This window comes from Mustelus asterias, chromosome 1, assembly GCF_964213995.1.
Source record: "Mustelus asterias chromosome 1, sMusAst1.hap1.1, whole genome shotgun sequence".
Lineage (NCBI taxonomy): Eukaryota > Metazoa > Chordata > Chondrichthyes > Carcharhiniformes > Triakidae > Mustelus > Mustelus asterias.
The window spans coordinates 192642593-192667716 of record NC_135801.1 but is presented as its reverse complement, the minus strand read 5'-3'; the positions used below and the strand labels follow the sequence as shown (position 1 = coordinate 192667716).

The following is a 25124-nucleotide window of genomic DNA, read 5'->3' as shown; positions in this document are numbered from 1 at the left end:
AAATAAAATGAGGGGTTTTGGTGCTGGAAACAAGGAGAAACTGTTCCCAGTGGCACCTGTGAGGCCACAGATTTAAGGTAATTGGCAAAAGACAGTCAGAGTCATACAGTGCAGTGAAGGCCCTTCGGCCCATCGAGTTTGCTCCAACAAAATCTACCACTAAAGGCGTGCTAACCTTTTAAGATTTTTTTTCTTTAAGGAGCGATGAATTGGAATGTGCTCCCCAAAAAGGATGGCAGACGCAGATTCAACTTTCAAAATGGAATTGGATAAAAACTTGACAAGAGAAAATTCGCAGCGCTTTGGGGTAAGATCAGGAGAGTGGAACTAATCCAGCACAGAGCTAATGGGCTGGATGGCTTCCTTCTGTTCTCTACATCTATGTTTCAAATCTAGTAGCTCTTTCACAGACAGGGCCCAGAGCCAGCACAGGCAGAATGGCATTCTTCTGAGCGACAAGATTTTTCTATGATCAAAAGGTGACACGGTGGTTAGCACTGCTGCCTCACAGCGCCAGGGACCAGGGTTCGATTCCCACTTGGGTCACTGTCTGTGTGGAGTTTGCACGTCTTTCTCCCTGTGTCTGATTGGGTTTCCTCTGGGTGCTCCAGTTTCCTCCATGGTAAATTACCCCTTAGTGTCAGGGGGATTAGCAGGATAAAGATGGGCGGGGGGGGGGGGGGGGGGGGGGGGTTGGCCTGGGTGGGATTGTTAATCTATGATATCAGCTGATGAGGCAGACTATGTGGACTGCACTGGGGATTCCTGTCAGTCTCAGTAACTGCGCTCTTAAGCTACATATAAATCACTCCAGGTCCTCTCCTGCGGACCCACATTGCAACTTACCGTCCCTCAACAGGTTCCAGCTGTTCCACACGGATCCCACGCAGACGATAGTCAGACCCAGCTCCCCCTCATGCAGCTTCTGGAACGGAAAGCGCAGTTAAACCTGCACCCAAATCTTGCACGGGAAACAGAGTCAGCTCCAACTAACATCCACCACGGAGGAGGGAGGTGATGGCCTAGTGGTATTATCGCTAGGCTATTAATCCAGAAACTCAGCTAATGTTCTGGGGACCTGGGTTCAAATCCCGCCACGGCAGATGGTGGAATTTGGAAGGATTAAAAGTCACACAAGTTCAAAAATCACACAAGCTGCAAGCTGAACCTCAGTCACACAGGGAAAGCGATGTGCAAATGGCAGGTTTTGACTAAAGGAAGGTCCGATAAGGGTCAAGGACTATCTAACTGAATGATGTCCAGCTGCAGTTCATATCTGCCCATTAAAACAAGGAACAATGGAAAGGGAGATTGAGATACCATTTGGTCAGAGATATAGTTATCATTTCTTGACAATATAACATGCACAAGTTTTAATTGGACATTATACCCATATGCATGATGCAACCTTAACTATGATTGGATAGAGATAACCCCTTTATTGGTATATGCCAATTACTTGTAATCGAAGCCGAGACTTTAATTGCCTTTGCATTTCTGAATTTTTCACTCTTGAATGGCTTCCTTTGGGGTCTTGTAGCTATAGGTTAATAAATCATCTTGAAACCACTCTGTTACTTTGGCTACTTGAGGGGAATGATGGTTTCCTTGTTGTATTTAAAAACTGTCGTAACAGCCCCTAACACAATTCAATAAAAATATCTGGAATTAAGAATCTACTGATGACCATAAAACCATTGTCGATTGTCAGAAAAACACTAATGCCCTTTAGGGAAGGAAATCTGCTGTCCTTCCCGGTCTGGCCTACATGTGACTCCAGGGCCACAGCAATGGGGTTGACTCTCAACTGCCCTCTGAAATGTCCCAGTAGCCACTCAGTTGTATCATTGACTAACTGCAGTGTTTCAAGAAGGCAGCTCACCACCACTTTCTCAAGGGCAACTAGGAATGGGCAATAAATGCTGGCCAGCCAGTGACACCCATGTCGAATTAATACAAAAAATACAAGACACCAGTTAGACCTCAGCTGGAATATTGTGTACAGTTCTGGCTGTCAGACTATAGGAAAGATGTGAACATATTGGAGAGAGTGCAGAAGAGGTTTACAAGAATTGTTCCGGAGATGAGAAACTTCAGTTATGAGGGTAGATTGGAGACGTTGGAACTGTTCTCCTTGGAGTGAAGGCGGCGGAGGGGAGATTTGACAAGGTGCCGCACCAAAGACTGCTACATAAGATAAAGGTGCACGGTGTTACGGGTAATGAATTAGCATGGATAGAGAATTGGTTAACTAACAGAAAGTGGAGAGTGGGGGGTAAATTGATGTTTTTTTGGTTGGCGATCAGTGTCTAGTGATGTGCCTCAGAGATCAGTGTTGGGACCGCAATTGTTTATGATTTACATAGATGATTTGGAATTGGGGACCAAGTGTGGCGTGTTAAAATTCGCAGATGACACTAAGATGAGTGGCAGAGCAAAGCGTGCAGAAGCAGCTGAAAGTCTGCAAAGGGATATAGTCTAAGTGAGTGGGCGAGGGTCTGGCAGATGGAGTACAATGTTGGTAAATGTGAGGTCATCCATTTTGGAAGGAATAACAGCAAAATAGACTATTATTTAAATGGTAAAAAATTGCAGCATGCTGCTGTGCAGAGGGACCTGGGTGTCCTTGTGCAGGAATCTCAAGGAGTTGGTTTGCAGGTGCAGCAGGTAATTAAGGCAAATGGAATTTTGTCCTTTATTGCTGGGGGATGGAGTTTAAAAGCAGCGAGGTTATGTTGCAGCTGTGTAAGGTGCTGGTGAGGCCACACCTGGAGTACTGTGTACAGTTTTGGTCTTCTTACTTGAGAAAGGATATACTGGCACTGGAGGGGGTGCAGAGGAGATTCACTAGGTTGATTCCGGAGTTGAGAGGGTTGGCTTATGAGAAGAGACTGAGTAGACTGGGACTATACTCATTGGAATTCAGAAGAATGACGGGAGATCTTATAGAAACATATAAGATTATGAGGGGAATAGATAAGAAAGAAGCAGGGAAGTTGTTTCCACTGGCAGGTGAAACTAGAACTAGGGAGCATGGCCTCAAAATAAGGAGCAGCAGATTTAGGACTGAGTTGAGGAAGAACTTCTTCACCCAAAGGGTTGTGAATCTGTGGAATTCCCTGCCCAGTGAAGCAGTTGAGGCTACCTCATTGAATGTTTTTAAGGCAAGGATAGATAAATTTTTGAACAGTAAAGGAATGAAGGGTTATGGTGAGCGGGCGGGTAAGCGGAGCTGAGTCCACGAAAAGATCAGCCATGATCTTATTGAATGGCGGAGCAGGCTCGAGGGGCCAGATGGCCTACTCCTGCTCCTAGTTCTTATGTTCTTATTTGATAGAGATGTTCAAAATCATGAGGGAGCTGCACAGAGTAGATAGGTAGAAACTTTTCCTACTCGTAAAAGGATCAGGAATGAGAGGGCACAGAGTTGAAGTGATTTGCAAAAGAAGCAATTGTGATGAGAGAAAAAAGCTTTTCCACACAGCGAATGGTTGGGGTCTGGAGTGCACTGGCTGGAAGTGTGGGGGAGGCAGGTTCAATCAGGGTATTCAAGAGGGCATTAGACGATTATTTGAATAGAGACAAGGCGCAGGGGCACGGGGAAAAGACTGGGGAATGACACTAAGTCATGATGTTTATTCGGGGAGCTGGTGCAGACACGATGGGCCAAATGGCCTCCTTCTGCACCATAACTATTGAGAGATTCTGACCTATTAACTCCATCACTCATACTGCTTACACCCACCTCTGCAACATCCCCCCTGTCTGCTCCCCTGCCTCAGCTCATCTCATTATGTTATTAGTCCTACACTTTCCCAATGCTCCCACCCTGCACAGTTTGTAAACCTCGTGCTCATTCAAAACTCTTGCTTCCCACCCCTTGTGCTCGCTGACTCCATCGATCTTTTCTAGTTTTCCTCATCCCCACAGCCATCAGATATCTCTGCCTCCCACCCCCCGCCCCACTAATTCTGGCCTTTTGAGTCAACGGTTTCCGTGCCTTCAGCTGCCGAGGCCCCAAGCTCTCCAACTCTCCTCTCCTTTTAAAGATTCCTTTTCCATCTGTCCGATATCTCACGGGGTAGATTTTTCTAGATAATGCTCCGTGCCATGGGACATTTTACTATGTTGAAGGTGCTAAACAAAACGCCAGTTGTTGTTGCGATTAGCCCCATAATGCTTTTCCTTCTCTCCCACAATTACAACAGAGTCCAGATATCTGAGGGCGAGTCACTGCTACATAAGAAGTTATGGCCATTCAGCCCCTCAGACCTGCTCCGTCATGACCACTTCCATCTAGAAGCACAAGGGCAGTAGATACATGGGAACACCACCATCCCTCCAAGCCACTCACCATCCTGACTTGGAAATATATCGCCGTTCCTTCGCAGTCGCTGGGTCAAAATCCTGGAATTCCCTTGTGGGTCAACCCACAGCACGATTCAAGAAGGCAGCTCACCACCACCTTCTCAAGGGGAACTAGGGATGGACAATATATATTGGCCAGCCACTGGCGCCCACATCCCACAAACGAATAAAAAGAAATCTGATTAAGTCATGGTCCTGCGATTCCCTTACTCAATAAAATCTATTTATCCGAGTCGTCAGAATTTCAGTTGACAGAGCTAGAACTAGATGATTTCGCTGTAGATCCCCCTTTACTCTGGATTTCCACCACGAGATGATGTTCTTTCCACCCACCCTATTGACTGCCTTCATGTTTCTTCTTGTGGGTACAAAGAGCAAGAACAAAGAACAGTACAGCCCAGGAACAGGCCCTTCAGCCCTCCAAGCCTGCGCTGATCACATCGTCCTATCTAGACCAACCGCCTGTATCCCACTATTCCCTGTCCGTTCATGTGTCTATCCAGATAAGTCTTAAATGTCGCTAACGTGTCTACCTCAGCCACCTCACTTGGCAGTGCATTCCAGGCACCCTCTGTGTAAAAACCTTCCCCCGCACATCTCTACTGAACCTTTCCCCTCTCATCTTGAACTTGTGCCCCCCTTGTAATTGTCATTTCTGCCCTGGGAAAAAGCTTCCAACTGTTCACCCCATCTATACCTCTCATAATTTTATAAACTTCTATCAGGTCGCCCCTCAGCCTCCGTCTTTCCAGGGAGAACAATCCCAGTTTATTCAATCGCTCCTCATAGCTAATACCCTCCATAACATCCTGGTAAACCTTTTCTGTTCTCCCTCCAAAGCCTCCATGTTCTTCTGGTAGAGTGGTGACCGGAATTGGACAGCGTTCCAAATGTGGCCTAACCAACGTTTAAATAACGTTAACATAATTTGCCAGCTTTTATACTCGATGCGTAAAGCAACCTTTGAGATGAGAACGGCCCCATGTAATGCCGTGCTGCAGCAGAACCAAGATTCAGTTTAAGTTTAAAGTTTATTTATTAGTCTCACAAGTAGGCTTACATTAACACTGCAATGAAGTTACTGTGCAAATCCCCAAGTCTGAAAGATGTGCTGGTTAGGTACATTGACCTGAACAGTGCCGGAGTGTGGCGACTAGGGGAATTTCACAGTAACTTCATTGCAGTGTTAATGTAAGCCGACTTGTGACACTAATAAACAAACTTTACTTTAGTTGCCACACTCCGGCGCCTGTTCGGGTACACTGAGGGAGAATTTAGCATGGTCAATGCACCTAACTAGCACGACTTTGGACTGTGGGAGGAAACCGGAGCACCCGGAGGAAACCCACGCAGACACGGGGAGAACGTGCAAACTCCGCACCGACAGTGACCCAAGCCGGGAATCGAACTCAGGTCCCTGGCGCTGTGAGGCAGCAGTGCTAACCACTGTGCCCACCGTGCCTCCCTTCAACTGCATCTACATTATTCCCCTCAATCACTGCTTGTGACAACATTCCCTGGGTGAAGAAGCTTGTCCTGAAGCAGGAAGAATCGAGACTGAAGCCGTTAAGAGCTCGAAAGCTCGACTTCTGAACCAACCTTCTCCAGACAGCGTTTCATGTTGTTACCTTGTCCGCCTGTGGCAGCACAGCGGCCACATGCCAGGCTAGCTCCTGTCCTGCTCTCGTGAAGATGTGACGAGATAAATGGTCTCCAGCAACTGCCACTGCAAATAAGCGTTCAAAGATATTTTTTTAATGTGTTTAAGTGTCAATCCTCCATCACAAGAAGTGAGATTGAACTCAATAAGGCAAATGGAACAACTTTCTGTTACAATGACACTGTACATGACGCAGTCACCATCGCAATGTAGGAAATCGTGCAGATTTGCACTTTTTAAAAATTCACTTGTGGGACATGGGCGTCACTGGCTGGCCAGCGTTTATTGCCCATCCCTAGTTGCCCTTGGAGGGCAGTTAAGATTCAACCACATTGCTGTGGCTCTGGAGTCACATGTAGGCCAGACCGGGTAAGGACGGCAGATTTCCTTCCCTAAAGAACATTAGTGAACCAGGTCGTTTTTTCTGACAATCGACAATGGTTTCATGGTAGATTCTTAGAACAGTACAGTACAGGCCCTTCGGCCCTCGATGTTGTGCCGAGTTTGGTCCGAAACCAAGATCAAGCTATCCCACTCCCCATCATTCTGGTAATCTTAATTCCAGATTTTTTTTTTATTGAATTCAAATCCCACCATCTGCCGTGGCGGGATTCGAACCTGTGTCCCCAGAACATTAGCTGAGTTTCTGGATTAATAGTCTAGCGATAATACCACTAGGCTATCGCCTCCCCTACGTGTGTAGCAAGCTCCCACAAGCCGTACTGGGATGAATGAGCAGGCAATGTACCTCAGTGATGTTGGCCTGCAGAGAGGGCAGCAGATTTCTGGTTTTCGAAATACTGCCATGGGGGTCTTATGTCTCCTGCAAGGGGCAACACGACGCCTTCTTTTCATGTCTCACCCCAGAGACGGTATATCCAGCCGTGCAGCCTTCCCTCAGTGCTGCACCAGAGGGTCAGCCCAGAGATTTGTGCTCAGTTCTCTCGGGTTGAATATGAACTCTCAGCCCGTTGATCGAGTCGCGGCAAACACGGCAATTTATGCTAAATTGCTGCAGATGCTGGAATCTGACACAAAATCAGAAAATGCTGGAAAATCTCAGCAGGTCTGACAGTATCTATGGAGAGAGAATAGAGCCAACGTCTCGAGTCTGGATGACTCTTTGTCACAGCTGAGGACATTAGAAAATAGGGTGAGATTTATATTGTTAGAGTGGGGGGGGGGGGCGGGGGGAGATTGACAAATATGTCACAGAAAAAAGACAGAGAGAATGCAAATGGTCGCAATCATGGCTAAGAAGGGTGCTAATAGCGGCACATTAAAGGATCAGAATGCGCAAATAGCTGGGCTAAGGTCAGCAGATTTCCGAAGGACAGCCTGAGACACGTCACAGATGTCCCTAGTTGAGGGGGGTGGGGCGATGAAAGCAAGATTTTAAAAAGTGGAAGAAAAGAAAAAAATATATATGTCAATACTGTGCCTTTACGAAATGTATTTATATCATGTTTCAGCTGACAAGGCCAGCACGTGGCACAGTGGTTAGCACTGCTGCCTCACAGCGCCAAAGACCCGGGTTCGATTCCCAGCTTGGGTGACTCCGTGTGTGGAGTTTGCACATTCTCCCCGTGTCTGCGTGGGCTTCCTCCGGGTGCTCCGGTTTCCTCCCACAGTCCAAAGATGTGTGGGTTAGGTGGATTAGCCATGCTAAATCGCCCCTTTGTCTTTTTGCGTATGATATATTTGTCAATTCCTCCCCCCCACCCCTTCCCCCAATAGTATAAATCTCACCCTATTTTCTAATGTCTTCAGCTCTGACAAACGGTCATCTAGACTCGAGACGTTGGCTCTATTCTCTCTCCACAGATACTGTCAGACCTGCTGAGATTTTCCAGCATTCTCTGTTTTGGTTTCAGATTCCAGCATCTGCAGTAATTTAGCATAAATTGCCGTGTTTGCCGCGACTCGGTCAAGGGGCTGAGAGTTCATATTCAACCCTAGAGAACTGAGCACAAAACTCTCGGCTGACCCTCTGGTGCAGCACTGAGGGAAGGCTGCACGGCCGGAGATACCGTCTCTGGGGATCAGCAGGGTAAATATGTTTTTTATTCATTCGTGGGACATGGCTGGGCCAGCATTTATTGCCATCCCCAATTGCCCAAAGGCAGTTGAAGGTCAACCACATTGCTGTGGCTCTGGAGTCACATGTAGGCCAGACCAGGTAAGGACGGCAGATTTCCTTCCCTAAAGGACATATGTGGGGTTATGGGGATAGGACCTGGGTGGATTTTTTGTTGGTGCAGGCTCGATGGGCCAAATGGCCTCCTCCTGCTTCCTGTTTCAACGTTTCCATACTCCGAATTTATTGAGCACAATGTTCGGTCCAGTAGGCTGTAAAGTGCCCAATCGGAAGATGAGGTGTTGTTCCTCCAGTTTGCGTTGGGCATCACTGGAACATTGCAACAGGCCAAGGACGGCCGAAACCTATGAGCCTGCGCAAAACTATCACACCCCAAAAAAAAAGGTAGAAAAGTTAGGCTTACCTTCCGCTAACGCTCGACAAAATCCAGCTATTTTGGATTTCTCAAAGGTACGATACAGGTGAGTGAGAATGCCCATTCGCTGAGATACCTGTGTAGCATAGAGAGGGAGTGAAAATGTCCGAGAGTCAGTTCATAGAATCACAGAACAGGCGGAATTTACAGCAGTCGCTGGAAGAGCAATCCAGTTACACTGACTCCCTAGCTTTCCCCCCTCAAATTCCAGGAATTCCCTCTCCTTTACTGTCTTTTGGTAGCAGCTTGATCCCAATGAATGGCTTTCCAGGCCATTTCAGTTAAGAAGTCAACCGCATTGCTATGGATCTGAAGTCAAATGTACCATAGAATCACTACAGTGCCGAAGGAGGCCATTCGGCCCATCGAGCCTGCACCAACATCAATCCCACCCAGGCCCTATCCCAGTAACCCCATGCATTTACCCTGCTAATCCCCCCTAACACTAAGGGGCAATTTACCACGACCAGACCAGGTAAAGAATTTCTTCCCAAAAGAACACAAGTGAACAAGTCGAGCCTTTGCTCCAATCTGGTAGCTTTTCACGGTCAACATTACTGAGACTTGGATTTTCCTCCACATTTATTTTAGTTGAATTTATATTTCCCAGCTGCTGTGGTGAGATCTGAACTAATATCTCTGCGGCATTATTCCACGCCTCTGGAATCACTCGTCCATAATTACCACTACGTTATCAATCCTGTTTTGATGCCCAGGTGCGTCCTGTCCACAAAAGGCAGGACAAATCCAATCCGGCCAATTACCATCCCATCACTTTACTTCCTTTCAGCAGCAAGTTAAGGGGTCATCAAACACGGAGGCACGGTAGCACAGTGGTTAGCACTGCTGCTTCACAGTTCCCGGGACCTGGGTTCGATTCCCGGCTTGGGTCACTGTCTGTGTGGAGTTTGCACATTCTCCTCGTGTCTGCGTGGGTTTCCTCCGGGTGCTCCGGTTTCTTCCCACAGTCCAAAGATGTGCGGGTTAGGTTGACTGGCCATACTAAAATTGCCCCTTAGTGTCCTGAGATGTGTAGGTTAGAGGGATTAGTGGGTAGAATATGTAGGGGTATGGGAGTAGGGCCTGGGTGGGATTGTGGTCGGTGCAGACTCGATGGGCCGAATGGCCTCTTCCTGCACTGTAGGGTTTCTATGATAACAGAGAAGCTAGAAGCAGAGGTAGGCTGTTCGGCCCTTCAAACCTGCTCTGCCATTCACTTCTCGGGGATTTTCACAGCAACTTCATTGCAGTGCCAATTTAAGCCTCCTTGTGACTCGTAAATAAACTTTAACTTTTTGATCATGGCTGATCATCAAATTCAATATCCTGATTTCCCCCCTTCCCCCCATATAAAATCCTACAGAGCAGAAGGAGGCCATTCAGCCTAAGTCTTCACCGACCACAATCCCACCCAGGCCCTATCTCCATAACCCCATGTATTTACCCTGCTAGTCCCGCTGACACGAAGGGGCAATTTAGCATGGCCAATCCACCTAACCCGCACATCTTTGGACTGTATATCCGTTGACTCCTTTAGACCCAGGAACCATATCCAATTTCTTCTTGAAATCAGACAACGTTTTGGCCTCAAGTACTTTCTGTGGTAGTGAATTCCACACATTTACCACCCTCTGGTGAAGAAATTTCTCCTCACCCCAGTCCTAAAATGTTTATCCTCAAACTATGCCCCTAGTTCTAGACTCAAAAGGCCCTTGTCAAATAACTCTCGCACTGTCAGATCACTATGGTAACAGCTTCTAACCTGGAAGTAATCGTACATGGCTTCCTCTGTCAGGCGGATGCTGAATGACGTGGGCTTGTAGTTGTCAATAGCATCAAACACCGTCTTCATAGCCAAGTGAGATATCCAATAAGCTGCAAATAAAAAGTATTTTAGCTATATTCATTGCGATTATCTCTTCTTCACTGCCCCCACCAAAGACACTATCTATTGCTGGAGGAAGGGGGGGGTTAGGGGGTGGCGGCAGCAGTATTAGTGGTGCCCACAGCCCTTCTAGCAAGTGTTGGGAGGCTGAATGACAAGGACCTAGCGGCTCAGATCAAGTCTGGATTTTAGGTTTGGAAAACTTTGCATCAACACGACGGGTGGCCCGGTGGCAGAGTGGTTAGCACTGCTGCCTCACAGCACTAGGGACCCGGGTTCGATTCCCGACTTGGGTCACTGTCTGTGTGGAGTTTGCACGTTCTCCCCGTGTCTGCGTGGGTTTCCTCCAGTTTCCTCCCACAGTCCAAAGACGTGCGGGTTAGGTGGATTGGCCATGCTAAATTGGCCCTAGTCTCAGGGGATTAGCAGGATAAATATGTGGGGTTCCAGGAATAGGGCCTGGGTGGGATTGTGGCGGTGCAGAATCGAGATGGGCTGAATGGCCTCCTTCTGCACTGTAGGGGTTCTATGATTCTATGAACACAGTCCATCCTTGCACGCAGTGGATTCCTTGCAGAGTGGATACAATGGGCATCCTTCATTGAATCTGGGACTCTCCAAGGTTGCTATACAACTACTTATGGTACCCAGGCCCACATTCTAACTGCTTCCTCGGTAAAGAAGTTCCTCCCAATTCCCTTATTGGATATATTTGGGACTAATGTGTATTGATAATTGCCAATTTTGGACTCCCTGCAAGTGGAAACATGTTCTCTATCTCTACCCTATCAATCACCTTCATACTTTTTAAGTCAGATCAGTCTTCCCTGGTAGAGAGAAAATAGGCCCAGCCTGTTCAATCAGTTCCGTCAGGTCTGGTATCCTCTTAACTCCATCCTGCACTTGTCTCCAGCGGAAATGTTGTTGTGCAAGAATGGTGTGAAATCCAAACTCTCCGGAACAAACAGAAAGCACCCGAACTCTTGCAACATGCTGAAAGATGGGCCAGTGTCTTGTCCATACACACTGCCTGTACTCCAAAGTAAGAAGTTTAACAACACCAGGTTAAAGTCCAACAGGTTTATTTGGTAGCAAAAGCCACACAAGCTTTCGGAGCTGCAAGCCCCTTCTTCAGGTGAGTGGGAATTCTGTTCACAAACAGAGCCTATAAAGACAGAGACTCAATTTACATGAATAATGGTTGGAATGCGAATACTTACAACTAATCAAGTCTTTAAGAAACAAAACAATGTGAGTGGTGAGAGCATCAAGACAGGCTAAAAAGATGTGTATTGTCTCCAGACAAGACAGCCAGTGAAACTCTGCAGGTCCACGCAACTGTGGGAGTTACAAATAGTGTGACATGAACCCAATATCCCGGTTGAGGCCGTCCACGTGTGTGCGGAACTTGGCTATCAGTTTCTGCTCAGCGACTCTGCGCCGTCGTGTGTCGTGAAGGCCGCCTTGGAGAACCCTTACCCGAATATCAGAGGCCGAATGCCCGTGACCGCTGAAGTGCTCCCCAACAGGAAGAAAACAGTCTTGCCTGGTGATTGTCGAGCGGTGTTCATTCATCCGTTGTCGCAGCGTCTGCATAGTTTCCCCAATGTACCATGCCTCGGGACATCCTTTCTTGCAGCGTATCAGGTAGACAACGTTGGCCGAGTTGCAAGAGTATGTACCGTGTACCTGGTGGATGGTGTTCTCACGTGAGATGATGGCATCTGTGTCGATGATCCGGCACGTCTTGCAGAGGTTGCTGTGGCAGGGTTGTGTGGTGTCATGGTCACTGTTCTCCTGAAGGCTGGGTAGTTTGCTGCGGACAATGGTCTGTTTGAGGTTGTGCGGTTGTTTGAAGGCAAGAAGTGGGGGTGTGGGGATGGCCTTGGCGAGATGTTCGTCTTCATCAATGACATGTTGAAGGCTCCGGAGGAGATGCCGTAGCTTCTCCGCTCCGGGGAAGAACTGGACGACGAAGGGTACTCTGTCCACCGTGTCCCGTGTTTGTCTTCTGAGGAGGTCGGTGCAGTTTTATGAACACCGCTCGACAATCACCAGGCAAGACTGTTCTCTTCCTGTTGGGGAGCACTTCAGCGGTCACGGGCATTCGGCCTCTGATATCATAGAAATCATAGAATCATAGAAACCCTACAGTGCAGAAGGAGGCCATTCGGCCCATCGAGTCTGCACCGACCACAATCCCACCCAGGCCCTACCTCCACATATTTACCCCCGCTAATCCCTCTAACCTACGCATCTCAGGATTCTAAGGGGCAATTTCTAACCTGGCCAATCAACCTAACCCGCACATCTTTGGACTGTGGGAGGAAACCGGAGCACCCGGAGGAAACCCACGCAGACACGAGGAGAATGTGCAAACTCCACACAGACAGTGACCCAAGCCGGGAATCGAACCCAGGTCCCTGGAGCTGTGAAGCAGCAGTGCTAACCACTGTGCTACCGTGCCGCCCATTCGGGTAAGCGTTCTCCAAGGCGGCCTTCGCGACACACGACGGCGCAGAGTCGCTGAGCAGAAACTGATAGCCAAGTTCCGCACACACGAGGAAGGCCTCAACCGGGATATTGGGTTCATGTCACACTATTTGTAACTCCCACAGAGTTTCACTGGCTGTCTTGTCTGGAGACAATACACATCTTTCTAGCCTGTCTTGATGCTCTCTCCACTCACATTGTTTTGTTTCTTAAAGACTTGATTAGTTGTAAGTATTCGCATTCCAACCATTATTCATGTAAATTGAGTCTCTGTCTTTATATGCTCTGTTTGTGAACAGAATTCCCACTCACCTGAAGAAGGGGCTTGCAGCTCCGAAAGCTTGTGTGGCTTTTGCTACCAAATAAACCTGTTGGACTTTAACCTGGTGTTGTTAAACTTCTTACTGTGTTTACCCCAGTCCAACGCCGGCATCTCCACATCATGTACTCCAAAGCCCACACTTCCTGAAAACAGGATTCCTCTTCACTCACCTGATCCCTCGTCTCCCATCAGGTGACCCCAACCTCCACAGCCGATCTCCAATCCGTCCGGATTCACGAGCTTGCAGTTGGAACCAGTTCCCGAGATCAACACAATTCCACCTGGCGTGTGTTTGGGTGGAGGGGGTGAGGGGGGGGGGGTTAAAGGGTAAAGAGGTTACAAAACTTGCATTTGTTTCTGATCCAGAACTAGTCAGTTTCGAGGGGCTCCAGCAGCAGGTCAGGTGGAAAAGTATGGATTAGCCACGAAGCAAGTCTCACCTCACCCAAACAACTGGTGCAATTTCATAGATGGATATAGATACCCAATATTCACCATCAACAGCCAGGAACACACTTGCATTCAGCTGTGGAGAGGGGCATGGAGGAGTACAATTAGGTGGCTGCTTGACTTTTTTTTATTCGTGGGTCATGGGGCATCGCTGGCGAGCCAGTATTTATCGCTCATCTCTAGTTGCCCTTGAGGACAGTTGAGAGTCAACCACATGTGGCTCTGGAGTCACATGTAGGCCAGACTTCCTTCCCGAAAGGACATTAGTGAACCAGATGGGTTTTTCCCACAATGGTTTTATGGGCAGTTAACCGTTTTCTTTTTGTAATTTTTATAACGTTTTCCACAATGTATTTGTAGCAACATTTTCTCACCGGATAAATCATGCTGAGGTCCATATTACAACATGCTGAGACGTGCTGCGTACATTCACAGCTCGTAATCTAACCTTGGCAGAGACCACTAACTCGTGGACAGTGCATGATCAGAGGTCAGAACCAATTAGTGTCGGCCGCGTCCGCAAATATGTTTAATTGACCAATGAATATAAATTGGCGTTCTCTGGAGAAATGGGTGACACGGTGGTACAGTGGCTAGTACCGCTGACACACAGCGCCAAGGACCCGGATTCGATTCCCGGCCTGGGTCACTGTCTGTGTGGAGTTTGCACGTTCTCCCCATGTCTGCGTGGGTTTCCTCCGACGGTTCAAATGACGTGCTGGTTAGGTGCATTGGCCATGCTAAATTCTCCTTCAGTGTACCCGAACAGGCGCCGCCGGAGTGTGGTGACTAGGGGACTTTCACAGTAACTTCATTGCAGTGTTAATGCAAGCCTACGAATAAATAAACTAAACTAATGTATAATAATGACTGTAAGAGCGAACAATAGGAGGAAACTGGCAACATCATGTAAGACAGAGAAGGAACTCCTCATAAACTCGTACACTTGTACCCGACCACGAGGTCTGGGATTCTGGAGCCTGACAGGTTCATGGTCATCAGTAGATTCTTAATTCCAGATTTTTTAAAATTGAATTCATATTCCACCATCTGCTGTGGTGGGATTCGAACCCAGGTCCCCAGGACATTAGCTGAGTTTCTGGATTAATAGGCAGGCGATAATACCACTAGGCCATCGCCTCCCCCCACAATAGTGTGGCTTGAACATTATTCATCATCTCAAGCAGCTCTGGCCTCTCCTTGGAAAGAGGCACCTTCCCAACTATCTAGACAAATAGTGACATGGGACTTAATAATCCCGAGTTCAAATCCCGAGGCAGCTCGTGAACTTGGATTCACTTCTTAAAATTCTGGAAAATAAAAAGCTGGTGTCAGTAAAAGTGACCGTGAAGCTGGCAGACTGCCTAAAAACTCAAATTCATAGTCGTCCCTTTTGGCAGGAACTCCGCTGTCCTTACTCAGACGGGGCCTTCATGTGGATCCAATCCCTCATTGATGTCCCAAGACCCTCTGAAGTGGCCTGACAAGACACCTCGCTGTATCAAACCATTAGCAGCGGCTCAAGAAGTGGCCTCCACCCACTCCTCAGGACAACTAGGGATTTTTTAAAAATTCTTTCATGGGATGTGGGCATCGCCGCCCGGGCCAGCAGTTGCTGCCCAGCCCGAAATCGCTCTTGCACTGAGTGGAGTGTCTCGCTCGGCCATTTCAGAGGCCTGTTAAGAGTCAACCACATTGTTGTGGCTCTGGAGTCACATGTAGGCCAGACCAGGTAAGGATGGCAGATTTCCTTCCCTAATAGGACATTAGTGAACCAGATGGGTTTTTACGACAATCGATGATAGTTTCATGGTCACCATTACGGAGGGTAGCTTTCAATTTCAGATTTGATTCATTGTCCTGGTGGGATTTGAACCCATGTCTCCAGAGTATTAGCCCGGGCCTCTGGATTGCTAGAACAGTGATGCTGCCACTTACGCCAGTGTCTCCACAAAAATGGAGCCTGGTCAATAAATGCTGGCTTGCTCCAACTGAGGTAAATTGACAACACAGAGTATAGAGAGAGAGAGAGAAAGAGCGCTTCAAAATGCAACCACTGGGTGAGACAAAAAGCACCCCAACATACAAGTTCAATCTTAAAAATAAAAGTAAACTTGTCTGTATTGAAACTCACCAGTATCTGTGGCGGTCAATATTCCCCCAATCGCATCTGTCGTGATGCAGTAATTCTCACTCAGTTTCGGGAACCTCGCCGTCAGCTGTTGAATCATTTTATTGATAGCTTCCTTCTGCTCCCCTCCGCTCAGAGTCAGTCCCTGAGAAAGCAGAAAACGCAGAGATCATTCTAGCACCTTCTAAAGGTGGAGGAAACATCCCCCAGGCAGTTCCAAGGAGTATCATCTGACACCGGGCCCAAGGAAGAGACAGTAGGCCAAAGGCGTTGTCAAGTAGGGAGTTTTATGGATAGAGAGGCAAAGGAGCTTGATTTGATTTATCACATGTATTAGCATACAATGAAAAGTATTGTTTCTTGCGCGCTATACAGACGAAGCATACCATTCAGAGAGAAGGAAAGGAGAGAGTGCAGAACGTAGCGTTACAGTCATAGCTAGGGTGTAGAGAAAGATCAACTTAATGCAAGGCAAGTCCATTCAAAGGTCCGATGGCAGCAGGGAAGAAGCTGTTCTTGAGTCGATTGGTACGTGTCCTCAGACTTTTGTATTTTTACCCCGACAGAAGAAGATGTAGAGAATATGTCCGGGGTGCATGGGGTCTGGATAATGCTGGCTGCTTCACCGAGGCAGTGGGAAGTGTAGACAGAGTCAATGGATGGGAGGCTGGTTTGCATGATGGACTGGGCTTCATTTATGACCTTGTGTAGTTCCTTGCAGTCTTGGGCAGAGCAGGAACCATACCAAGCTGTGATACAACCAGAAAGAATGCTTTCTATGGTGCATCTGTAGAAGTTGGTGAGAATCTTGGCTGGCATGCCAAATTTCCTTCGTCTTCTGAGAAAGTAGAGGGTTTCGGGAGGGAGTTCTAGTGGTGAAGGCCGAAGCACACCACCAATGGTGGGGTAAAAGAAGTGGGTCGCATTCTTGCCTCTGATTCAGAATGTTGTGTGTCTACATCCCATAGAGTTGAGCACTAAATGGCGGCTGACATTCTGGGCGAGGTGCTGAGGATGGAGTCCTCTTTTAAAGATCCGCCCATTAGTGAACCAGACGGGTCTTTCCAACAAACAACAATGGTTTCACGGTCATCAGTAGATTCATAATTCCAGATTTTTATTACATTCAAATACCACCATCTGCCTTGGTGAGATTCGAACCCTAGTCCCCAGATCTTGCCCGGGGTCTCTGGATTGCTAATCAAGTGATAATACCACTATGCCACCACCTCTGATTTTCAGATAACTATCAAATTTCCTCTTGAAAACCTCAACTGAATGCTCCTCCACCAGACAGCACAGTCCTGATCCTAACCACTCGCTGAGTGAAAACAATTTTATTCATGTCACTTTTGTTTTGTCAATGACCTTAAATCTGTGCTGTCTGGTTCTCCTCATTGCGTCTTGGAAGTGCAGCAGAGAGGGAGAGATTCGCGAGAGGAGTGCTGCGGGTAAGCGCTGTTATTTTTAACTTACTTTTTCGCGGGTTTTTTCTTTAAAAATATCTAAACCCGGAAGTGGTCGCGCAGGGAGGTCTGGGAGAGAGAGATTTTTTTTTTTCCCCAATAAATTGGAACAGAGAGGAATCCCGATACTCTACACTTGTAGAGTATCCCACCCTCCCTCCTCCTCTAACCTAAAAAAAAAGACCCAGTGAGAGCAGGGCTTTGGAGAAAACAGGAGGAGGAAAGGTAAGTTTAAAATTTTCATTCACTTTTTTTTTCCCTGTGTGTTTAAAGGGGCAATTATGAGTGTGAGGCCAGTATGTTGTTCCCAATGTAGGATGTGGGAGGTCCTGGAGGCTCCTAGCCTCCCGGACGACCATATCTGTGCTGGGTGTGTTGAGCTGCGGTTCCTAAGGGACCATGTTAGGGAACTGGAATTGCAGCTCGAGGACCTTCGCCGGGTTAGGGATAGTGAGGAGGTCATTGACAGGAGCTATCAGCAGGTGGTCACACCGGGACCACGGGAGGAGGGTAACTGGGTAACAGTGAGGAAGGAGAAAGCTCAGTTGATGGTGAGCACCCCGGTGGATGTGCCCCTTAATAATAAGTACTCCTGTCTGAGTACTACTGGGGTGGACAGCCCACCTGGGGGAAGCAGCGGTGGCAGTGTCTCTGGAGCTGAGCCTGGCCCAGTAGTGCAAAAGGGTAAGGAAAGGAGGGTAGTGCTAATTGGGGACTCTACGGTGAGGGGGTCAGATAGGCGTTTTTGCGGACACAGACGGGACTCTCGGATGGTGGTTTGTCTCCCTGGTGCAGGGGTCCGGGATGTCTCTGGTCGAGTCCCAGAAATCCTGAAGGGGGAGGGAGAGGAGCCGAAGGTCGTGATGCATATAGGTACTGCTGACATAGGTAGGAAGAGGGAAGGGGTCATGAAAAGAGAATATAGGGAGTTAGGTAGACAGCTGAGAAAGAGGAATGCAAAGGTAATAATCTCGGGATTGCTGCCTGTGCCGCGGGAGAGTGAGAACAGGAATCGGTGGAGAACATAGAACATAGAACATTACAGCGCAGAACAGGCCCTTCGGCCCACGATGTTGCACCGACCAGTTAAAAAAAAACTGTGACCCTCCAACCTAAACCAATTTCTTTTCGTCCATGAACCTATCTACGGATCTCTTAAACGCCCCCAAACTAGGCGCATTTACTACTGATGCTGGCAGGGCATTCCAATCCCTCACCACCCTCTGGGTAAAGAACCTACCCCTGACATCGGTTCTATAACTACCCCCCCTCAATTTAAAGCCATGCCCCCTCGTGCTGGATTTCTCCATCAGAGGAAAAAGGCTATCACTATCCACCCTATCTAAACCTCTAATCATCTTATATGTTTCAATAAGATCCCCTCTTAGCCGCCGCCTTTCCAGCGAAAACAATCCCAAATCCCTCAGCCTCTCCTCATAGGATCTCCCCTCCATACCAGGCAACATCCTGGTAAACCTCCTCTGCACCCTCTCCAAAGCCTCCACATCCTTCCTGTAATGTGGGGACCAGAACTGCACACAGTACTCCAAGTGCGGCCGCACCAGAGTTGTGTACAGTTGCAACATAACGCTACGACTCCTAAATTCAATCCCCCTACCAATAAACGCCAAGACACCATATGCCTTCTTAACAACCTTATCTACTTGATTCCCAACTTTCAGGGATCTATGCACACATACACCTAGATCCCTCTGCTCCTCCACACTATTCAAAGTCCTCCCGTTAGCCCTATACTCAACACATCTGTTATTCCTACCAAAGTGAATTACCTCACACTTCGCCGCATTAAACTCCATCCGCCACCTCTCGGCCCAACTTTGCAACCTGTCTAAGTCTTCCTGCAAACTACGACACCCTTCCTCACTGTCTACCACACCACCGACTTTGGTGTCATCAGCAAATTTGCTAATCCACCCAACTATACCCTCATCCAGATCATTAATAAATATTACAAACAGCAGAATGAATGCGTGGCTGAGGGACTGGAGCAAGGGACAAGGATTTGGGTACTTGGATCATTGGGACCTCTTTAGGGGCAGGTGTGACCTGTTTAAAAAAGACGGGGGGCACTTGAATCCCAGGGGGACCAATATCCTGGCGGGAAGGTTGGCTAAGGCTACTGGAGAGACTTTAAACTAGAAAGGTTGGGGGGAGGGAATCGAAATGAGGGGACTGAGAGCGAGGAGGTTAGCTCGCAAATAGATAAGGTATGTAAACAGGGTAAGAGGGAGGTTAGACGAGTGATGGAGAAGGGAAGTGCTCAGGCTGAAGGTCTGAGATGTGTCTATTTTAATGCCAGGAGTGTAGTGAATAAAGTGGATGAGCTTAGAGCGTGGATTGCTGCTTCGAATTGTGATGTGGTGGCCATTACGGAGACTTGGATGTCTCAGGGACAGGACTGGGTGCTTCAGGTGCCGGGTTTTAGATGTTTCAGGAAGGACAGGGAGGGAGGCAAGAGAGGGGGGGGAGTGGCACTGTTGATCAGGGATAGTGTCACGGCTGTAGAGAAGGTGGACGCCGTGGAGGGATTGACTACGGAGTCTCTGTGGGTGGAGGTTAGGAACAGGAAGGGGTCGGTAACGTTGCTGGGTGTTTTCTATAGGCCGCCCAATAGTAACAGAGATGTTGAGGAGCAGATGTAGGAATAACAGAGTTGTCATGATGGGAGATTTTAATTTCGCAAACATAGATTGGAATATCCCTAGGGCTAGGGGTTTGGATGGAGAGGAGTTTGTTAGGTGTGTCCAGGAGAGTTTCCTGACACAGTATGTGGATTAGCCTACTAGAGGAGAGGCTGTACTTGATCTGGTGCTGGCTAATGAACCTGGACAGGTGGAGGATCTCTCGGTGGGTGAGCATCTTGGGGATAGCGATCATAATTCTATCTCCTTCACGATAGCATTGGAAAGAGATAGGATCAGGCAGGCTAGGAAAGTGTTTCTCTGGAGTAAAGGGAAATACAGTGTCATCAGGGAGGAAATTAGACGGGTAAATTGGAAGGAGGCATTCTTGGGGAAAAGTACCGAAGGAAAGTGGAGGATTTTCAAGGAATGTTTGTCTGGAGCTCTGCATGACAACGTTCCGATGAGACAGGGGGGTGTTGGTAGGGTACGGGAACCGTGGTGCACGAAGGTTGTGATGAACCTGGTGAATAAGAAAAGAGAGGCGTACAGAAGGTTCAGAGAGCTAGGAGGTGTTAAGGATTTAGAGGAGTATACGGGATGTAGGAAGGATCTTAAGAAGGAAATTAGGAGAGCGAGAAGGGGTCATGAGAAGGCCTTGGCGGGTAAGATTAAGGAGAATCCTAAGGCTTTCTACAAATATGTCAAGAGTAAAAGGATGAGATGTGAAGGCATAGGACCCTTAAAAGGTGAAGGGAGAAAAGTTTGTGCGGAACCGTTAGAAATGGCGGAGCTGCTTAATGAATACTTTACCTCGGTATTCACGGTGGAAAGGGATCTGGGTGGTTGTACTGCTGGTTTGCGGTGGACAGAAAGGATCGAGCATGTGGACATAAAGAAAGAGGATGTGTTGGAACTATTGAATGGCATCAAGGTTGGTAAGTCGCCGGGACCGGATGGGATGTACCCCAGGTTACTGTGGGAGGCGAGGGAGGAGATTGCGGAGCCTTTGGCGATGATCTTTGCATCGTCGATGGAGACGGGAGAGGTTCCGGAGGATTGGAGGATTGCAGATGTGGTCCCTATATTCAAGAAAGGGAACAGGGACAGCCCGGGAAATTACCGACCGGTGAGTCTAACCTCAGTGGTTGGTAAGTTGATGGAGAGGATCCTGAGAGACAGGATTTATGATCATCTAGAGAAGTTTAGTATGATCAAAAGTAGTCAGCACGGCTTTGTCAAGGGCAGGTCGTGCCTTACGAGCCTGGTTGAGTTCTTTGAAAATGTGACCAAACACATTGACGAAGGAAGAGCGGTGGATGTGGTCTATATGGACTTCAGCAAGGCGTTCGATAAGGTCCCCCATGCAAGACTTCTTGAGAAAGTGAGAGGGCATGGGATCCAAGGGGCTGTTGCCTTGTGGATCCAGAACTGGCTTGCCTGCAGAAGGCAGAGAGTGGCTGTGGAGGGGTCTTTCTCTGCATGGAGGTCAGTGACCAGTGGAGTGCCCCAGGGATCTGTTCTGGGACCCTTGCTGTTTGTCATTTTCATAAATGACCTGGATGAGGAAGTGGAGGGATGGGTTGGTAAGTTTGCTGACGACACCAAGGTAGGTGGTGTTGTGGATAGTTTGGAGGGATGTCAGAAGTTGCAGCGAGACATAGATAGAATGCAAGACTGGGCGGAGAAGTGGCAGATGGACTTCAACCCAGATAAGTGTGTGGTGATCCATTTTGGCAGATCCAATGGGATGAAGCAGCAGTATAATATGAAGGGTACCATTCTTAGCAGTGTAGAGGATCAGAAGGACCTTGGGGTCCGGGTCCATAGGACTCTTAAATCGGCCTCGCAGGTGGAGGATGCGGTCAAGAAGGCGTACGGCGTACTGGCCTTCATTAATCGAGGGATTGAGTTTAGGAGTCGGGAGATAATGCTGCAGCTTTATAGGACCCTGGTTAGACCCCACTTGGAGTACTGCGCGCAGTTCTGGTCACCTCATTACAGGAAAGATGTTGAAGCCATTGAAAGGGTGCAGAGGAGATTTACAAGGATGTTGCCTGGATTGGGGGGCATGCCTTATGAGGATAGGTTGAGGGAGCTTGGTCTCTTCTCCCTGGAGAGACGAAGGATGAGAGGTGACCTGATAGAGGTTTACAAGATGTTGAGAGGTCTGGATAGGGTAGACTCTCAGAGGCTATTTCCAAGGGCTGAAATGGTTGCTACGAGAGGACACAGGTTTAAGGTGCTGGGGGGTAGGTACAGAGGAGATGTCAGGGGTAAGTTTTTCACTCAGAGGGTGGTGGGTGAGTGGAATCGGCTGACGTCGGTGGTGGTGGAGGCAAACTCGTTGGGGTCTTTTAAGAGACTTCTGGATGAGTACATGGGATTTAATGGGATTGAGGGCTATAGATAGGCCTAGAGGTGGGGATGTGATCGGCGCAACTTGTGGGCCGAAGGGCCTGTTTGTGCTGTGGCTTTCTATGTTCTATGTTCAATCCTTCAATCACTGGGAACAGCTTCTCCCATCTGCCCTGTCCAGCCCATCTTGAACAGCGCCTCTCCACCTTCTCATCTCCAAGGAAATCAATCCCAACTTCTCCAATCTGAGAAACTGAAATTCCTCATCCATTCTTGTGAATCTCTTCTGCACCCTCTCTGATGTTTCCACAGCCTTCATAAACCATGGTGCCCAGAACTGATGCAATACTCCAGTTGAGGTGGAACCAGTGTTTTATACAGGTTTATCCGCTTTCATTGAACCCCTACAGTGCAGAAGGAGGCCATTCAGCCCATCGAGTCATCACCGACTCTCCAACAGAGCATCCCACCCAGGCCCTATCCCCCGTAGCCCCACATATTTACCTCACAAACCCCCCAACCTACACATCTTGGGACACTAAGGGACTATTTAGCACGGCCAATTCACCTAACCTGCACATCTTTGGACTGTGGGATGAAATTGGATTAAATCCACCCAGACACAGGGAGAAAGTGCAAACTCCACACAAACAGTCACCCAAGGCTGGAATTGAACGCGGGTCCCTGACCTTGTGAGGCAGCAGTGCCAACCACTGTCCCACCGTGCCGCACCCCCCCCCCCCGCCTCCCCCTGCCCCAAGGACGACTTTCTGGAGGATGGCTTCCATTATTGTCAGGAAGTTATGGTTCAGAGAAAATCATGACCAGAGCATATGGTCTGAGCCTCTCCCATTGAATCTGCTGCTAATCTCTCCCGATAGATTTTATTTACTCTGATCTCAGTGCTCTTTGTACCCTCAAGCTCAGACACTGCATGGCTTATCAGTGAAGCCCAGTAATTACACAATCAAACGGCACAATTACAAGTCGAGATCAAATCCAAGTACAATTAATTTTTAATCATTCTTGAGGTATGGGCGTCGCTGGCGGAGCCAGAACTTACTGCCCACCCCCGAGGGCAACTTCGAGTCAATCACGTTGCTGTAGGTCTGGAGTTACATGTGGGCCGGACCACACAACAAGAACGGAGAGAGGAAAAGGAATGAACTTTGCAGCTTTGAATTTTTGACGGTGCGGTATTAAAACGTCACATGGGGGGGAGGGGGGAGGGGGGGAGGGGCAGAGTGTGGAGAGAGTTCAACTGACAGAAAATAGCTATTTTCCTTGTGATTGAAGTATTGCTGGGTTAATGTTCGATGGCCTGGAACTCTATGCAGAATCATGCTTTACCTACCAATGATTTGAGTGGGATGTTAGGATCAGCCTTGGCTGCTTTCTTAGCTTCCTGCACCATATCATTGATGACTTCCAAACATCTGTCCATTCCAACCAGCTGTGGAGTAACCAAAAAGTCAAAGTTCAGCAAAATCAGCATGTAGCATCACCTCCCAACCACGCACCCCACCCAGCAGCCCCCCCCCCACCCAGCACCCCCAACCCACCCCACCCAGCACCCGCCCCACCCCCACTCCACCCAGCCCCCACCCCAATCACCCCACCCAGTACCCCCCCACCCCACCCAGCTCCCCCCACCCCACCCAGCCCCCACCCCACCCAGCACCCGCCCCACCCAGCACCCGCCCCACCCAGCACCCGCCCCAATCACCCCACCCAGCACCCCCCCACCCCACCCAGCTCCCCCCACCCCACCCAGCCCCCACCCCAATCACCCCACCCAGCCCCCACCCCACCCAGCCCCCACCCCAATCACCCCACCCCATCCCCCCCACCCAGCCCCCACCCCACCCAGCACCCTCCCCACCCCCACCCCACCCCAATCACCCCACCCAGCACCCCCCCCACCCCCACCCCACCCAGCACCCCCACCCAGCACCCCCACCCCACCCACCCCACCCTATCCAACTACTATTTATCTCACTCCTCTACCACCATTCACCTCACCCCATCCAACGACCCACCCTATAATGTACCCCATCCAGCCTCCCCACCCCACCCAGCCTCCCCACCCCACCCAGCCTCCACCCACCCCACCCAGCCTCCACCCACCCCACCAACCAATCTCCCTGCCGGTCACAATCAATCGGCCCTATCATTGGTTCCAGCCAGCCAATCACCCTCCCTGCCCACTCCAGATCGATTGATTGGCAATGGCCAAAAGGGGCGTGAAACCCAATGGGGTACAAAGGGTGCTGCGCAACCAGGAATCTCTCTCTCTCACCCCATGAATGGGCTACAACAACGGTGACCATCGCCAACGACGACCAGCATGAGGACAGCCACCACACCCGAGAAGGAATGAAGGGAGACCAGAGCCAGAGTGCCAGACCAGACCAAAGGACCAGACTACGCAGAGGACGACCGAGACCAGCGCACAGATAAAGGCCAATATCTGCTTGGGTACTTGCCAGTCACGCAAAGTTAAGTTAAGGTCTTATATTGGACTTGAACTTTAGTATTTTCCTGTAGATAACTTATCGTTGGTTGGGTGGGTGATTATTGATTGTGTGGGTTTAAATAAATATTGGTTGTACTAATAAGGCGTCTACTCGTGGTTATTAGTCCACCGTATAAGGGTTAAAACGGACTGTGTGGCAGATAAAAGGCAACAGGTCCGTTGGGATTTATTAAGGACAAAGAGGGAAATATATGTTTAGATGCACAAGGCAAGGCTGGAATCGTTAGAGTATTTTGCTAATAAAGAACATAAGAACTAGGAGCAGGAGTTGGCCATCTGGCCCCTCGAGCCTGCTCCGCC

The 25124-nt window shown here is 48.7% G+C and overlaps 1 protein-coding gene across 1 annotated transcript in view; it reads right to left on the bottom strand.

Annotated features, from left to right (window-relative positions):
- nagk (N-acetylglucosamine kinase) overlaps window positions 1–23736 on the bottom strand; it is a 30181-nt gene extending 6445 nt beyond the window's left edge. Inside the window, exons 1-7 of the mRNA XM_078224519.1 lie at window positions 23643–23736; window positions 15826–15967; window positions 13412–13522; window positions 10304–10416; window positions 8530–8617; window positions 5997–6094; window positions 847–925 (exon numbers count right to left, since the gene is read on the bottom strand). Coding sequence (XP_078080645.1) covers window positions 847–925; window positions 5997–6094; window positions 8530–8617; window positions 10304–10416; window positions 13412–13522; window positions 15826–15967; window positions 23643–23732 — 721 coding nt within the window. The 5' untranslated portion in view covers window positions 23733–23736. The remainder of the gene's footprint in view (window positions 1–846; window positions 926–5996; window positions 6095–8529; window positions 8618–10303; window positions 10417–13411; window positions 13523–15825; window positions 15968–23642) is intronic.
- Window positions 23737–25124: the final 1388 nt, after the last annotated feature.